The 18,990-nt window shown below is 38.6% G+C and overlaps 1 protein-coding gene across 1 annotated transcript in view; it reads left to right on the top strand.

Annotated features, from left to right (window-relative positions):
• The window catches only part of LOC308663064 (vomeronasal type-2 receptor 26-like), a gene marked incomplete at both ends in the record, with an annotated part of 83,334 nt that overhangs the window by 42,922 nt on the left and 21,422 nt on the right, over positions 1-18,990 (top strand). The window contains 2 exons of the mRNA XM_081319209.1: positions 14,666-15,194; positions 18,341-18,553. Of these exons, the coding sequence (XP_081175335.1) occupies positions 14,666-15,194; positions 18,341-18,553 (742 nt within the window). The remainder of the gene's footprint in view (positions 1-14,665; positions 15,195-18,340; positions 18,554-18,990) is intronic.

Genomic DNA, 18,990 nt, shown 5'->3' with positions numbered 1-18,990 from the left:
ATGCAGTACAGTGCAGTGAGCCATGTACAGATCTGTACATTGGGGAAACTAAACAACAACTTCATAAACATATAGCACAACATAGGAGAGCAAACTCATCAGGACAAAGTTCAGCAGTCCATCTGCATTTAAAAGACAAAGGCCACTCTTTCAAAGAGAGCAAATTTGACATTTTGGACAGAGAGGACCGCTGTTTTGAAAGAGGGATCAAAGAGGCCATCTATGTGAAAACTGAACAGCCCTCTCTCAATAGAGGAGGAGGGATACAACATCATCTATCTCCAGTCTATAACACAGTCCTTTCAACAGTTCCAAAAAGGCTCCACGCACATTTGCACTACTCAGGCGACCCTCCAGGGTATCACTAACAATTCGCTAAAAGAATGAAAATGGAGAGCTGTCTGCAAGGAGTATAAATCTTCCCATTCCCCACAATCCAGCCAGAGTTGGATGAGAAGTGAAACATCTTCAAAGAAAAACAAGAAAGTCCAGTTGCCCTGGGAAAAAGCCTCTTTGAGATGACCTGCTATAGAATGTTCCTTATATTTAACAACTTATATTTTGTCAATATATATCTGGTCAAGATATGATTGATAACCTTTGGAATCTTTGTTTTTTCCCTTTGAATAAAGTGGTAAAACTAGTTCCCCAAAGAAGAATATTTGCAAGTTAGACAACTTTATTAGACATATTCAGATGTGAAAAGACCAGATGGTATAAGAAATTAAGGCTTCATTTAAAATTCCTGGATTTTTCCATTCTAGCTTCATCCATTTCTGCAGAAGAATAAATTTTGCAATCTTTCTGAGATGAAAATGTACTTGGACCAAAATGGAGAGCTGATAGCAGATGTGAACATCTGGACCTTGGTGATTCTCCCAAAGAAGAATAACTTCATAAAGCTCCTGGGGAGTTTTGAAAGGCAGAAACTTTTTATTAAGCAAGAGTTTCTGTCAGAACTAAAGTTGCTGAATAAGGTGGGCAAAATATTGGTCTCTTTTCTATGTTTTCCAAAGTCTTAGGACCCATTTCAAGTGGATGAAGCCTAGTCACCAAGAAGGATGATCTTCACTGAGATTAGAATGTGAGGAGTAGAATACTTACAGTTTTCTTAGATTGCTTAGGAGGCTTGGGAGTGCAATTATAACCTTCAGAGGTTATAATATGGGACACTGTTTTAAGTTGATTCAGATATATCTAAATGAGATTTTGGGTGATTATTCTTTAGGACACAAATTATGGCCCTTTGGTGTCCCTTCTGCACTGAAGTATCTCCATAAAATTGGTAAGAGATACCATCAAGTATTAGGGATTGTAGTGCTGATAGGTCTATTGGTTTCTTGTTTTCAAATGGCAAAGAAGAAAGCAATCCTGTTGATCACCACCAGAGTTCAGGTTTGGACTAATATCCTGGGATTGGAACCAGGCTGGGTCATCCAAAGAACACACAGGGCAAATCATCTGAAGAAGACGCATAGTTTATTCAAGAACTCAAGTATAGCAATCAAGGTTTGCAGTGAACTTATAGGTTTCAGGTGGCCAACTTTTTAGAGAAAACTTTCCTTTGTTCCTCCTAGGCATAGAGCCCACTGTCTAGGAATGATTGGAAACTGTAATTAGGTGGACGGCCAAAAGGGGGCACTTGGCAGTGAGACACACTGCTGAGCTTGTAGCATTTTGCACTTATTTACCATATTAAGTGGCTTTTTACTTAATTAACACTATGGCTGGAGGTTAGAATTAAATTATAGGAAGTGATCTTTTGTTTATCCTGAAAGAATGTCTACCTGACTGGGCTACCCTCTTGTTTACGTATAAGTGATTTCCATGTCCTGAGGGATTTGTTGTGGTTTTAACTAAGTTGTTGATATTTGCCAATATGAGGGTGAAGGTTCGTTTGCCAAGCTTGTGGGTTGGTGTCTGAATGTTTTGTTACCAGGCTATGTAACATCTTCAGCAGAGTTTTGAGAATGTCAGTGTTCTTCTGTTTATTTGCCAATTTCCTAGTGGAAAAAGCACATAGCAAATTCAGCTTAAATGGTTCTTTATTTTGTGACCTCAGGTTTACTAGGGTCAGGCATCGCCAAGGCTGATGTGTGATGTGAATGGCAAGAGTGACATAGGATATGTCATGGGTGATGTGGAAGTCACTTTCTTCCCACACTGAATTCATGCCACAAGTGTAGTTCTACAACACAAAGAATATTTTCTTGGATAACAAACTTGGGCCTTATAAATATCTATTTCTGACACAAGGTACATACTCATGTCCCATCTGTTGTCACAAAAGATGCCTAATCTATACAGTGTTTAAGGGACCAGATCTCATCACCTTACTTCTGTCTCATCTCAGTACAATTCTAGAAACTAGGCAGTTGATTTTAATCTTATTTCAACAGCATGGTAGCCATATAAATTGAAAAAAATAAATATAATAACAATCAAAGAACAACTCCTTTAATGTTGACAGTGATGATTTGTAAGGTAATTGTCCTTACAGGGAGGGAATAAATGAAAAATCTGTTGCTAGTTGTATCCAGAGCCGTGTTGCCGCAGTGATTAGAATGCAGCAGTGCAGGCTATGTCACTGCTCACTCCAGGAGCTTGATTTTGCGTGGCTCAAGGCTGACTCAGTCTTCCATCCTTCTGAGGTTGGTAAAATGAGGACTTGGATTGTTGGGGACAATATGCTGAATCTGTAAATCACTTAGAGAGGGCTATAAAGCATTTCCTATTTATCAAAGGGAATCCTGTAGCCTACATAGCTAAGGTTATTTCTGAGCATCATTTTTTCTGAATGCTAAAATATTTTCATTGCGTTTGTTGTTTTTCTGCTTAGCCTCTGCCTCAGTCCAAATGTGTAGAAAACTGTCATCCTGGATTTTTCAAACAGACTCGGCAAGGAGAGCCAGTTTGCTGCTATGACTGCATGCCTTGTCCGGATGGGACCATCTCCATTCAAGAAGGTGGAAAGAGTACTAGTTTCATCCAGAGCATTTTGATCAATGTGCCTGTTAAAGGAAGCACATCTAAGCTCAATTACTTTGTTGCTGTGCATTTTCAAGTTGCCCAATTTCTTTCATTATGGGAGGAGTAAGAAAAAAATATTGAAGGATGAGGTAGGATGAGACAGACAGATGTGGTGGATTGGGCAAGGCTTCTTCTGAGGGAAGAAATCTCTCTTCTACTTGTCAATTTGGAAGTATCCTTCCATGTTTCCCTTTCTTGGGAACAACTGAATTTTTTAAAACATGAGGTATGGATTCAGGTCACTGGATCTTCCTCACCCATACCAAATTTTCCATACAGAGGCTGCTCTCTCCTTGGGGTTAGTTTGCTGGGAGAAATAGCTGGGATCCAACACTTTATTTCTGCATAGAAGTAAATTTGGTGCCTTTGGAACCGAATCCAAAGCATGTGTCTCTATTGATATTTGCTTTTATACCATGAAATCATGTATACACATACATAATTTACAAATGGTTCAGAATGCAATTTCACACATGACTGTTGAGTTCCCCAACATTCTACTGTATTACACCCCCTATTGTGTGAGCTGCACAGGCACCCAGCTTCTTTCCAAGTGCAGATAAGTTCATCTGTTAAATCTCTGCATGGCATAGGCCAGGGTACTGGTGGGAATTTCTCTCCTTGAGGTTATCTGCTCACCTCATTAGAGAAAATAAAAAAGGCATGCTCCAGATCTGTTCCCTAAAACATTGACACTTTGTAGTTCCCTGGATGTCTGCCTCTTTTTTTGCAGTCCATGTCCTGTTAAGGTCTGACAACCCCTACCCTTATAACTGTCAGGACCCACCTCAATCCACATCTTAGGAAATAAGAACTCTTGGATGCAAGTTTAGTCCAAAAGGAAAATGTTTACTAGGATGGAATTGATTGTGGCAATACAGGACGGAATCTAACAAAGTTACATTTCAATCCTATATAAAGCATTCCCATTTCAGCCCCTCCCCTCATCCATTTGGTCAGATGTCAGGCCCTTCCATGGGAAAGGGAACTCCCCTTGGTTTTATGGTTATTGCTTCCTTTTGTTGTAAATGAAGATGCAATCCAGATCTGTCTCTCCCCCTCCCTCCCCCAGTTCAAATGTTCCCTGTTGTTTGAAGATGCCTAAAGTCTATCCTCTCCCCCCCCCTTTGGAGAGATGGCAGAATCCCCAGAATAAGCACATTGTTCTACCTATACATTTATGAAATATAAATGGATTCTGACAATAACCTTCTTCCCCCAACATTGGGATAGGGTGAGGTCAGAGCAGGATGAAAATCTGATTGGATACAGTGAAGGGTAGTTGTGATGCCAGGCATATGTGTATTATTGATATAATTGTGTATGTATATCTTTATGTGCAGGCTCTTTTTTACCATTTTCCATAACTTTCCTGTCTCTCAGTATCAGCTGTCATCTAACCAAGTCTTTCTTGAAATGTGAAAGGAGAAATAAAAGAAATAAATACTAAAATAAATATTATTTTCTCTTCTACTTATATTCAAACACATCTCATTACTTTCTGTTTTCTCAGATACTGAAAAGTGCACAAAATGCCCAGATGATCAATATCCAACTGATGGCCGAATCCAGTGTATCTCCAAAAGAATATCCTTCCTGTCCTATGAAGAACATCTGGGCATTCTCCTTGTCTCCTTTGCTGTACTCTTGTTCCTAATAACAGTCTATGTTTTAATCATATTCATTAAATACCTAGAAACCCCCATTGTCAAAGCCAACAACCGGGACCTCTCCTATATCATCCTTGTATCCCTCCTGCTTTGCTTCTTGTCTCCTTTACTCTTCATTGGCCAACCAAGGAAAGCCACCTGCCTTCTCCGACAAACAGTGTTCAGCATTGTCTTCTCAGTAGCTGTGTCATCTGTGTTGGCCAAAACAATCACAGTGGTGCTGGTTTTTCTGGCCACAAAACCAGGAAATCAAGTAAAGAGATGGTTGGGGAAGAGCTTGGCCAACTCCATCATCCTTTCTTGTTCTGCTGTCCAAATTGTAATCTGCTCCATCTGGCTGGGAGTTTCTCCCCCATTCCCTGACTCTGATCTCCACTCCCAGCCAGGAGTGATCATCCTGCAATGCAATGAAGGTTCTGTCACCCTGTTTTATGTTGTCCTTGGATACATGGGTTTCCTAGTTGCTATATGCTTCACAGTAGCATTCCTGGCCAGGAACCTGCCTGGGACTTTTAATGAAGCCAAGCTGATCACCTTCAGCATGCTGGTTTTCTGCAGTGTCTGGATCTCCTTCCTGCCCACCTATCTAAGCTCCAAAGGAAAGTCCATGGTGATTGTGCAGATCTTTTCCATCTTGGCCTCCGGTGCTGGACTTCTGGGCTGCATCTTCTTCCCCAAGTGCTACATTATCATCCTGAGACCAGATCTAAACACAAAGGAACAATTAATGATAAAAGTAGAGAACTGATAGTAAAATTGTTTCTTAGGTTCATGACATTTAATTTTTCATTGCAGTTGTTAAAAGGTTTGTATACTCTCTTTCATTTGTTTGATAATTAAGGGATTTTTAAAAAACTTGTTAGGCATATGGTGTTAGCCTACAATGTTGGGTTGAAAATATATTAACCATAATGTTATGTCTTTAAGATGTTAATTGGCCAATGGGTGTGTAAGTGTTCTCATGGCCATAAGAGGAAGCTAGGAACGTAGCTTCTCTCTCTCACTGAATTCACTGCTCTCTACTATTACTGTTTTTGCTCTGTTACTGTGAACTGTGTTTTGACCTCTGGACCGGTAAGAAGACTTTGTATTTTGGATTACTCCTTGGACTGTTGCTATTGTGTATGACCTGGACTGTTTATTTTTGACCTCTGGACCGGTAAGAAGACTTTGTATTTTGGATTACTCCTTGGACTGTTGCTATTGTGTATGACCTGGACTGTTTATTTTTGACTGTGCATTTTTGTTTTTACACCACCTCAAAAGTAAAATACTTTTTGCTTTTACAACTCAGTGTACTCTTGTGTGACTCTTACTGCTCTCAGTACCCTTCCTTGTCTGTGCAACTCTTTGGTAGCACAAGGAGACCTCTGCACAACAAATTCCTTAACAAAACTGAAATAAAAATATGAAGAATATCCATATATACACTGTGATACAGCTATAACAGAAAAAAAGAAGAAGAAATTAATAAAGACCCATATAATATGCATTTATAGGAGTCAGGAATTAATTCAATCCTTAAACTTTTTAAAATATAGACTTTAGAGAAACAAAGTGCTTCATTTTCTTTGCAAAAAATAGATAACAGATTTAACAGATAAGAGACTTATAACCCATATACATGCTTTAATATTCAGGTTAGTTACATAAAATATTACATACTTTACAATATAATTTACATCATATCTAAATTTTAATTCTTACATTTCTGTCTAAAATTGTTTCATTATTATTATTAAACTTAGATTAAAGCAAAAATAAACCTGGACAGAAAGAAATAATAGGAATTATAGTCACACACGCATAAATATACATTATGTTCACATATATTATGGATTTCAATCCCAGAATTCCTCAGCCAGACATAACTGGCTGAGGGGTTCTGGAAGCAGAAGTCCACAGGTCATAAAAGGGCCAAGTTTGAAGACCCCTGGTCTAGTTTAATGAAGAGAAGGACAAAGGGTGACATGACAGCAGTGTTCCAATATCTGAGGGGCTGCCACAAAGAAGAGGGAGCCAAGCTATTCTCCAAAGCACCTGAAGGCAGGACAAGAAGCAACAGATGGAAACTAACCAAAGAGAGAAGCAATCTAGAACTAAGGAGAAATTTCCTGACAGTTAGAACAATTAATCAGTGGAACAAGTTGTCTGCAGAAGTTGTGAATGCTCCAACGCTGGAAGTATTTAAGAAGAGATTGGACAATCATTTGTCTGAAATGGTATAGGGTTTCCTGCCTGAGCAGTGGGTTGGACTAGAAGACCTCCAAGGTCCCTTCCAATTCTTATTCTATTCTATTCTATTCTATTCTATTCTATTCTATTCTATTCTATTCTATTCTATTCTATTCTATTCTATTCTATTCTATTCTATTCTATTCTATTCTATTCTATTCTATTCTATTCTACTCCATTCCATTCCATTCCACTCCAGTCCAGTCCAGTCCAGTCCAGTCCAGTCCATTGTAATCCTGGATTAGTCAAGTGGGCTCGAGAAGAACAGCCAGTTTGCTGCTATGACTGCGTTCCTTGCCTTGAGGGAACCATCTCCACTCAGGAAGGTGGGTCATACCAAAGAAAAGGTAGGGACTTGTAGAAGCTGATTTATGAAGAGCTTTTTCTTGAATGTGCAAGTTAAAAGACACTGACATTCAACTTTTTTAAAAAACAATTCAAGCTGTACTATTTCTTACCTAAAGGAAAGAGCAACAAAAATATCTTGAGGGGAAAGGCTGCAAAAAGATAGAAGGGTGTGTCAGATTGGGCAAGCTTACTACTGCCAGATAAGATATCTCTTCTACTTTTTTGTTTGGCGTGTCCTTCCAGATTTATCTTAATATCCGAGTTTTTTTTGAAACCTAAGGGATTTTATTTCTAGGATTCCCTCTTACAAAGATCTCTTAAGGATAACTAAGAAGGTGTCACTGGTGCAGAATGAGGTGATGAGGACAGTTTTGAGTGTACGTCATTTCCCTCATTAACCTGTCTTCCATTAGCCATTCCCCATTATTTGCAGAAGTAATTTTCTTTACCACCCAACTAGATTTCACAACATAAGAATCCTTTCAGTCCAGTATATTAAGAAATGCCATGTGGTAGGAATCTGGGAGTTTCTCTAGAAAGATTAACTGATTCATTTTTTTTACCTCAAATAATGTAAAGGTTCTGCCTATTAGAAAGAAAAGCATTTGTGTCCTAAGACTTCCCCCAATTTCGTAGACTATTAGAAATGCAATCATTTTTTTAGAAAAAGATATTTTTGTTTTCTGCTTTATGTGGAGTTTTTTTTTTTACCAATACATCTTGGAAAATTCTCAGCTGTTCTCCAAGAAGGTATAACTTAAAGTAAAAGTACAGAATATTAAAGAAATTTTGGTTTTTGGTTTTCTCAGATATGGAAAAATGTACCAAGTGTCCGGATGATAAATATCCAAATGAGGACCGACTTAAATGTATCCCCAAAGTTATATCCTTCCTGTCTTATGAAGGAAATTTGGGTATCATCCTGGTCTGCTTTGCTCTTTTCATTTTCCTAATCACAGGCTTTGTTTTAATCCTATTCATTAAAAACCTAGAAACTCCCATTGTCAAAGCCAACAATCGGGACCTCTCTTACATCCTTCTGATTTCCCTCCTGCTTTGCTTCTTGTCTACTTTTCTCTTCATTGGTCAACCAAGGAAAGCCACCTGCCTTCTCCGACAAACAGTTTTCAGCATCACCTTCTCAATTGCCATTTCTTCTCTCTTGGCCAAAACAATCACAGTTGTGTTGGCTTTCGTGGCCAGAGAACCAGGCAACTGAATCAAGAGATGGTTGGGGAAGGCCTTGGCCAACTCCATCATCCTTTCTTGTTCTGCTGTCCAAATTATAATCTGCTGCATCTGGCTTGGAGTTTCTCCCCCATTCCCTGACTCTGACCTCCATTCCCAGCCTGGAGTGATCATCCTGTAGTGCAATGAAGGATCTGTTGTAATGTTCTATATTACCCTCAGTTATCTGGGTTTCCTGGCTGCCATTTGCTTCACTGTAGCTTTCCTGGCCAGGAAACTGCCTGGGGCCTTCAATGAAGCCAAGCTGATCACCTTCAGCATGCTGGTCTTCTGCAGTGTCTGGGTGACTTTTGTGCCCACCTATCTGAGCACCAAAGGGAAATACATGGTGGCTGTTCAGATCTTCTCCATCCTGACCTCCAATGCTGGTCTGCTGGTCTGCATCTTCATCCCCAAGTGCTACATTATCATTCTGAGGCCAGACCAGAATATGAAAGGGCAGCTTACAACCAGGAGAAATGTAAAAATGTGAGACAGAGGAATTTCTGCTCTCAACATTTTCCAACAGGCCAAACTTAGAAAATGGTCCAAGCTGTTCTTCATCCATGACTGGGTGAATGATTTTCCTTGAAATAATTAAAGGGTAGTTGGAATGTAGAGTCTCCCATCCTGGTCCACTAGAATTGCAAGATGGTCACTGAGTTCTGTTAAATATTACTTAAAAAATAGTCGAATTAGTATATCTGTCAGAGCTGTCCTCCTATGCTTCACTAGATGCCAGTCTGCCGAAAGGGATCTTCATGCTGTCCAGAGACAACCCAAGGCCATGGACCTGGGAATGTAATGCAATGCTTATCCATCTACTCAACCAATGCAGGGATAGTTTTTATTTTAATTTATTTTAATCCCATTTATATCCCACCCTTCTCCGAAGACTCAGGGCGGCTTACAATTTAAGCACAAACCAATGTGCTTAGCAATAGCCTCCATTCTATGTATATGCCTGCTTATTAGGGCTTTCGCCCCCCCACAAGCGGCATTATTACAAAGTCAGCTTATTGCCCCCAACAATCTGGGTCCTCAGTTACCAAAATATATTCAAATATGACCAGACAATGGAGAGATAACAGGAGAGTGGAATGGATAAGGGAAAGTTAACTAGGAAATCTTCGTGCACAAACTCTTAGATCTGGTTTTCCTACTGTAACAACTTGGCTTTTAGTAAAACTAAACTTTTAGTGACAAATGGAGTCAAGAATATTTCTTTCCTAAGTGACCAAGCTGGGCCAGGTCTGACAATTTCTCTTCTATGCCTTTAGCCTACTTGAGGCCTGAAATGTCATACACCAAATATTTGAAACATGGCACTTGTGCAGTGTGAATTTTGTTGATATCCCAGAAAAAATAGCTTTTTTTCTCAAAGTTCTCTCAAGTTCCAATATTTTAGTTTATATGCAACTGGGGTCCTTTGTGCTATCGGGGGTAAGGGCTCAGATTCATCACTATAAGAAGAGTAGAAAGACACCTCCTTGTCAAATTAGGAGGAGTATAATCTGGATTATATGACTGGTCACCCAGGTTAGGCAGTTAAACAACCCGAGCTATGAATATTCTCTACAATTTCTAATGTGATGTTCCAAATATGCTTTTTCAGGAGGCAACTGGACTTGCTTGTTTTTCTTTGGAGACATTTCGCTTCTCATTCAAGAAGATTCTTCAGCTCTGACTGGATGATGGGGAACGGAAGGATTTATATTCCTTGCAGACAGGAAGACAGGAGTTTATTGAAGCAAGCCTTCAAGCAAGAAAACCAGAACTGGTTTCGCTTTTTCTGTGCCAATGTACATTTTCAGTAAAGTATTATACTCATCCAAGAAGTGAAACATCTTCAAAGAAAAACAAGAAAGTCCAGTTGACTCCTGAAAAAGCACCTTTGGCACAACTGTGACCTAGATGACTGAAAATCTCCATAGACAACCAGAACTTAGTCAGGACATGGGAGATAACATCATGAATGTGTTGAGAGAAAAATCTTCATCTGGGTCCAGTCCAAGCTGGGAATAAACAAAAGGAGACTACTTTAGAAAGAAAGTTGCAGTTTATTGAAAAGGAGAGCCAGACAGAAAGATGGCTCTGGGAAAAACTGGCCACATGTAGTAGGGACTGGTGGGTTTTTATACCTTGAGATTTTGTTTGGAGGTGTTCCTGTGCAGGCATGTCAAACTGCTTGCCCATGGGCCGGATGCGTCATGCCAAAACCGCGCCCACCCCATGGCTGGCAATGGGGGGAAAGTCACGATATGTCGTGCAACGTCACATGACATCGTGAGTTTGACATGCCTGTTCCTGTGGCATGAACTTTGACCTAAGTCTGAGTGTGTCTTTCTGGTATTCTGATGGTGGTGGGTTAATCCTATTATGTCCCAAAGGTCATATCCTGCTTCTCTGGGGCTGGGGCTGATGACTATTGGATTTTTTTCAGTGTGAGGGATTGTTGATTCTAGAGTTCTTTGTCTTTCTAATCCAAGTTTCCTGGCTCCAATCTTTCTGACAAGATTATCACATCTGCAATTCTGAAGACCTGGTTTCTGTTTGGGGCAGAGAGACTTTAAAATCCTTTGGAGAAATATATTCTGCCTTTTTAATATTTCCCAAAATATTTCTTTCTCTGGATTTTTCCCACAAATGGCAACAGCCTTGTTAAACATTAAACTGGCCTTCAAAACCAAGAGCCAACCTAAACCCCCAAGCTGTTGTAACCAGGCACGGAGAGTGGAAGGCAATGTCCATACAGTGGAACAACATTCAAGTTGTCAACCAAAGTAATCTTCAGAAAGAAGAAGACCACGTAGTCTGCACTGGAGACAAATTCCTTGTGTGTCTAGTCAAACTTGGCCAAATAAAGTATTCAATTCAATTCAATTGTCCCTTTTATGTGTGTTGAATTATCTTCCTCCTGCATCACTTTCTAGATATGCCCTGACAGGAAAGAACAACAAACCACTACAGAACAGTGCTCCTAAGGGTGCACCTTGTGTTAGTGAGTTTTCACTAACTTGCTTTTCTCCAGCTAGCCCTCTGCACATGGAGCCCGGGAAGAAGTTCAGGATCCCCAGAGGAAATGATGCTTCTCAATGTGATTATTGCCATCCTGGTCTTTGAGACTTCTTCTGCTCCTTCTCCAGGGATTGTCCTTCTTGTAAACATCAGATTGAAGCAACATGGAAAGGATCTTGCATCACAAATATAAATGCCTTGCACAGGATTTAGGGCAGGCAGGGACTGTGTTCTGGAATGTACACTTCTCTCCTTTCCAGGTGAAGCTTGGCTAGTCTATGCCTTAATCAGGAAAAGCCTTGGCATTTCCATCTCGGGAGAGTGCTTTGAATTCTTCTACCTCTTCTTGCTGTTCCTTGTTTAGAAACAGGAAGGGTATTGTTTCATCCTTGTGAGATATGGACCTCCTGCCTCTGCTTCTGATGTTGCTAGTACCCCAGCCAGTGTTTGGGAAGCTTAGAATCAAATGTCCACTGATTTTGGAGCACCAGGATGGGGAAAAATCATGGAACTATTACAAGCCAGGAGACCATCTCATTAGTATAGTCACCACTGCAACAAAAATATCACATGTAATGTTTTCTTTCAACATAGCCCCTTATAAACAATCTCATTTGTAAGTCCTTCAGTGTGATGGAGTTTTAATAACTCTTCTAACACTCTTCTTGTTTCTTATTTCACTTACTAGAATAGAATAGAATAGAATAGAATAGAATAGAATAGAATAGAATAGAATAGAATAGAATAGAATAGAATAGAATAGAATAGAATAGAATAGAATAGAATAGAATAGAATAGAATAGAATAGAATAGAATAGAATAGAATAGAATAGAATAGAATAGAATCTGGAAGGGACCTTGGAGGTCTTCTAGTCGAGTCCCCTGCTCAAGCAGGAGAACCTATACCATTTCAGAAAAGTTTTCTTAACAACTTCCAGTGTTGGAGCATTCACAAAGTCTGGAGGCAGGTTGTTCCACTGATTAATTGTTCTATATTTCAGGACCTGTCTAATTTCCCCAAATGATTTAATTTCCATGGCTTTCCTCTTTTATCTTATTTTGTGGAGAAGACTGAAATCCAAACATGGGAAAATAAAAATGTTAAAGAAATCAGATTATTTTCTTCTTCTCATTCAATCCTAGGATCTTCATTTGAAAACTTATTTTTGTTTAAAGAAAATATAGAAAGGGTTGTAGTTATCTCTTCATAGACCATTTCTATATTTTAATAACTGCTTATTGATATTCAGTGCTTGATTGTTATAGAGATAGAGGATGAGTTATTATTAAGTTTGGTTTTCTGATTAAGATATGATACACATCTTTTTAAGGTAGTTTTAATAATTGAATTATTTTTTCATCCTAGTTATTGCTTATTTGTAGTACTGCCACAAATAATGGTATATTTGTGATTCTTTAACCTTGGTGGCCTATCTCCATCCCATCTTCTCAACACTCATACAAATGAAACAGAGATGATCATTTCCTCTAGTTTTGAATTAGTATTTGTTAAGATTCAGTAGGCTTGTGGAGACAAGGAGGCTTAAATTGAAAAAAAAGTATTTGTTCTTTCTGCTGACGATTAATATAATAAATAGAACATTTTTTTTACAGTAGGTTACCTTTTCCTATATCAAAAATACTATGCTTCATTTTTTCCATTCAAGTGGTCAACAAGAATTCCCTGCACAATCTCACACTTGGCTACAACATCCATGACAATTATTTGGACACACTTGGCACTTCTGATGCCTTGCTGGACATGCTCTCTACTGGACAAGATAATGTTCCAAACTACAGATGTGGAAAGAAGGACAACCTTTTGGCTATTCTGGATGGAGCTGCCAGAGACATCTCCTTCCAGATGTCAACATTAGTAGGAACCTATAAAGTTCCACAGGTTTGTGTTTGAATTTTTCTATCTGGTAATGTGAGTGAGGTGGTAGTGGGTGAGTGATAGATCCAATCCTATCTCATGGAACTCAAGACCTGCTTCTCACCATGGCCATTGTAGGTGACATAGCTATGGATTGGTATCCACAGTGGGGAGATCAAAGCAGCCATATCTTCTCAAGATACCTTCCCCACTGTTTTGGGAACATCTGCTTCATACTTGTGAAGGGGAGGAGAGGTTCTGTATCCAATCAACTGGTCCTCTGTACAAAATGAAGGTGAAGCAGTGTTGGGAAGCTCACATTCTGTATATATTCCTAGCCAAAATAATATTTTTGATCAATGGTGAAACCATCATAGATTTGTGAAATGTCTCCAAGTCAGAATAAAATAGAATAGAATAACAGAGCTGGAAGGGACCTTGGAGGTCTTCTAGTCCAACCCTCTGCTCAGTCAGGAAACCCTATACAATTTCAGACAAATGGTTGTCCAATCTCTTCTTAAAAACTTTCAGTGTTGGAGCATTCACGGCTTCTGGAGGCAAGTTGTTCCACTGATTAATTGTTCTAACTGTCAGGAAATTTCTTCTTAGTTCTAGGTTGCTTCCCTCTTTAGCATACTGACAGTTGATTAAACATATATTTTGTATCTTATGGACTCCCGGTGCCTACCTACATTAATTAACCTCCTTTAAATCTTGGTCTGATTTCTGTAAATTGTATGGATGATACAGAAATATGATTTGCATTCTTTATTCCTATTATTTTTTACACAATATTTTTTATGTTATTCTGCTGTTTTACATGGTCTTGATAATGTTCTATGTTTTGTACTGAGTATGTTGATATTGCCTAATAGCTAATCAACAATAAACTATTCGAATAGATGTATGAGAGCCGAGTTGCATTTATTAAAAACTTTTATTTTGGACTCGATCAAACCCCAAGTCTAACACACCATTGTTCATTGCTTTTTCAGATTAGTGATGTACCTGTTTCAGAGGCTCTCAGTGATAAAAGTCATTTCCCTTTTTTCCATCAGATGTTCCAAAAAAAAGGGATTGAGTACCCAGGAATTGTTCAACTACTTCTCTATTTCAAATGGATCTTGATTGGTCTCTTTGCTTCAGACACAGAGAATGGAGAGAATTTTATAAGGATGTTTACTCCTTTGCTTGACAGGAGTGGAATTTGTGTTGTTATATCGCAACAATTCTCAGCAACTGGACATATAGCATTCCTCAGGGATGCTGTCTCTAAATGGAGACAAGTCAATGTCTTTGTTCACTTTATAGAATATGTTTCCCTGGTAGACAGAATTCTTCCTTTCCACTTAGCACTTGGATATTTGTCAGGACCCATTGAAGGGAAAGTCTGGATCATGACAGGAACGGGGCAATTGAAAGTGAAAAGGCACAGACTTTTCAAATACATCCATAGCATTTGGTCCTTTGCTTTTCAAGGTAAAAACAGGACAAAAGATTATGCCTTTGAACCCAATCTCTTTGTGGAACAACAGTTTAAAGATCGATCTTTTGACTGTTTTTTTTCAAAGTATGTCTTCTCTGTCAAAGGCCGGAGAAGATGCACCCAGAAAGCACCATTGGAGACCCAAGAGAAAAAAAACAGACGCCGTGTGACAAATAGCCACATTATTTACAATATTGTTAAGACTCTGGCCCATGCTTTGAATGCTGCATATTCCTCTAGATCAAGAAGGAGAAGGAAGGAGGATAAAAAGAATATGGAGACTCCAAGGCTGCAGTCATGGCAGGTATGGTTTCCTAACAAGGATCCGTCAAACTTAAAATTCAGCATGGAAGGAAGGGAACCATCTCAACCTATTTGTGCTATTAAAGGCCATTAGGTATTGGCCAATCTGTTTGCTCAGGCATAACTTTCCAAAGACTGGGTACCATGACTGATAAATTTTGATATTAGCACTTGCTAATTTTACAAAGGACATGTTGTGGTTCTGACTAACGAACCCAACGAAATGAGCACAGCTGAGATGATCAAATCTCTCATGCAAAACTTTATTGAGTAAATCATATTGGGACAGGTGAAAGGAAAACCAGCTCTGGTTAGAAAGATGCCAAAATCAGTAGATTAAAAGCAAGGAATCTCTCCCCTCCCCCATTGTCCAATGTGTCACATTGTCCAATAAGCCATCATGCATTTGTTTTGAGAACGAATCCTCCATTCTCAGGAACCAGCTTTCCTATGATCTTGTTTCCCATGGTTCCCAACAGCTCTCTATCTGAAGTCTGCATACCATTTACCCCTCCCCTCCCTCGAGTTTGTAGGCAAGCTACGAAGATTGAGGAAACAGCAAAGGGTCTTTTGAAGCTTGACAGGATGTATGCATTTTTAAATAACTTTTTGTATATATGGATTTGTACTGTATGTATGGATAAGGAGAATATTTGTAGTTGTGGGATTGAACTGTGGGGTCCTTGATGCTTTCTGAGCTTGGTGGTTTTCTCAAAGACATTTCATTACCAAAAATGAATCCATGCATGAATGAATAAAATAACCAATCAATAAATTTGCCAGTGCTACAAAGGAGTGGTTTGCTCAGATTTTATATAGTACTTGCTTGCCTTGTCTCTGTGGATGGGAGTGCTCTTAGTGGTTCCTAGATTAGTTGTAACAGTAAATTACAGTTGTTTAGTAGCTTGTTTGCCAGAATTGTTCCTTGAATGGGGAATTGGTTAGTTCTTGATTGTTGGTTTATTGTTAATCTTGATATTAATCTTGGCTCATGTGGGTTTTGATTGTTGGTGAAGTGTATTGGTCTTTTTGGCTTGTTGATTGTGTCTTTTGGATGGTATTTAGATAAGCAGAGATCAACCTAGTTTAACATGTTGCCTAGTTTGATAATGAAACTTCTGCAAGAAAACAACCAAGCACAAAGAGCACCAAGATTCCCTTATGAGTTTGTGATTCAAATTGTAGAATGTCACTTTAACAAATTTCAAGGCCCTCCTTTTTCTCTGAAGGAATCCTACTTAAAGTTTCTCATTAATATTTTTATCTAGCTTAATATCCCTCATCCCTTGCATCAATTTTTTCTTCTTTTAGAGGAGAACTAAACCGTCAAGATATATTTTAAATTTTATACAGATAGTTCTCAACTTGCAACAGTTCATTTTGTTATCATCCAAAGTTACAACAGCACTGAAAACAGAGTTTGTCTAAAGTTAGTATGAAATTTCATCGCAAAGCCATATTTTAGACCAAGGACTAATTTTTATTCATAAGTTTTATGAGAAAGATTGAAAATCATTTTCAATTTCAAATTTAGACATTAGCCACTAATCATCACATTATCTAGCCCTAAATAGATTAGCTTGCTAATCATCACATCAGGAAGTAGTTTGTTAATACTTTGCTGAAATCAAGTTATATCACCGAGATTCCCACTATCTACTAAGGAAGTACAGTATGATGATATGTGGAAATGACCTTGTGGATTGGGGAAAGGAAACAGGGTTTCTAGAAATCATCATATAAGGTGGGGAAGTCTACAGCTGTATAATGGGAAGAGAAATAAACTCATAAAGGATACTCCCTAATTTTTCAGACTATAGAATACTTGGTGAGAGGTTTGTATTTTCAGACTTGGAAAACTCTGTTAATCTAATATAACAATAATGTAGAATTAACTCATCTGGTCATTAGAACAACTAACCAGTGGAACAACCTGCCTCCAGAAGTGGTGAATGCTCCAACACTGGAAGTTTTTAAGAAGAGACTGGACTGCCACTTGTCTGAAATGGTATGGGGTTTCCTGCCTTAGCAGGGGGTTGGACTAGATGACCTCCAAGGTCCCTTCCAAATTATTATTATTATTATTATTATTATTATTATTATTATTATTATTATTATTATTATTATTATTATTATTATTATTATTATTATTATTATTATTATGTTTTCCATCTGGTCAACTTGGAAGTACATTAGCCTGGCAGCGTTCTTCTTGATAAATCCATGATTTCTGGTAATCACCCTGTTGTTCTGAAGGAATTCATGAATAATCGGTCTATGGAGATTCTCAGTCATCCAGGTCATGTTTGTCCCAAAGGTGCTTTTTCAGGAGGCAACTGGACTTGCTTGTTTTTTCTTGGAAGACGTTTCACTTCTTATCCAAGAAGCTTCTTCAACTCTGACTGGATAGTGGGGAATGGAAGGAGTTATATTCCTTGCAAACAGCTGGTCAAACAGCATTCTTTTAGAGAGTTGTTGAGGCCACTTGCAGGTTTACCTGTGTCCTCAGAGTCACCTGAGTGGTGCAAATGGGTGTGGAGCCTTCTTGGCAGCAGTATGTTTTCTGCTCTGGATCTATTCACTGTTGAAGACAGGCGCAGGCTGTTGGGGATGAGCCTGTGTTGCCTGCATCTCAAACTGAAGTGCAAATGGTTCCTGTAGTCTAGAAATGCTTCCAGAAATCCCTTCATACTCCACCCGAAGGATGTTCATCACAAAGTGCATAGCTAAATGTTTATGGAGATTCTCAGTCATCCAGGTCATCCTTCCATTCTCCACCATCCAATCAAGCTGAAGAAGCTTCTTTGATGAGAAGGAAAACTTCTTCAAAGAAAAAAGAAAATCCAGTTGCTTTCTAAAAAAACCACATTTGGGGTAATCATGAATAATCTCTTTATACGTTTGTTCAATTTACTTGTCATCTGCTCTAGAAGTTCCCAATAATTGAAAAAATATATAGAATTTTATCATCATATAAACATATGATTGGCAAATTTTCTGAACCATTTTTGTTTTACTTTTGAAGATAGTGGTGACAATTGTGCTTCCAGCTAAGAATCTGTAACTTAAATTACTGTAGAAGAAAGACTCATGTCTGAAAAGATCACAGTTTTCTCCTTTTAAAATTCCTGGATTTTTCAATTCTAGTTCCACCCCTTTCTGGAGAAGAATCAGTTTTGCAATCTTTCTCAAATGAAAATATACATGGGCAAAAATGGACATCTGACAGCAGATCTGAATATCATGACCTCAGTGCTTTTCCCAAAGGAGGATTCCCTCAAAATGCAGCTGGGAAATTTTGAAAAACAGAGACTTTTTATTTACCAAGAACCACTTTCTTGGCTAAAGCTGCTGAACAAAGTGGGTGAAATATTGATGTCTTTTCTCTATTTTCCAAACTTTTAGGACCCATTTCAAATGGGCTATGTCTAGTCACCAAGGTGGGTGACCTTCACTGAGAAATGAATGTGGGGAGTGGAATACTTACAGTTTTCTTAGATGGCTTTGGAAGTTTCAGTATTAGTGACATCTTGTCCTTCAGAAGCTATAATGTGGAAATGTCAACTGTCCAGTTGGCATTTCCAGAAAAAGAAACTCTTGGGACATGATTTTACCAAGAGTATTCCGTAAAAATGTTTACTGAAATATGGAAACAGTCCACTTCTCCATCGAGCACCTGTGTTAGTGACCTTGACATTCTTGTAGGCTCTAAAATATGTGTTGGTTGCCTAGATACCATCCCTCCCACCTTTCCATTCCATTCCACAATCTCTATTTTTTTTTGTCAAGCTATGAGT

The sequence above is a fragment of the Vipera berus genome, assembly GCF_964194415.1.
Source record: "Vipera berus genome assembly, chromosome: 2".
In the NCBI taxonomy this organism is placed as follows: Eukaryota; Metazoa; Chordata; class Lepidosauria; order Squamata; family Viperidae; genus Vipera; species Vipera berus.
This window is presented reverse-complemented; position numbering and strand designations above follow the sequence as displayed.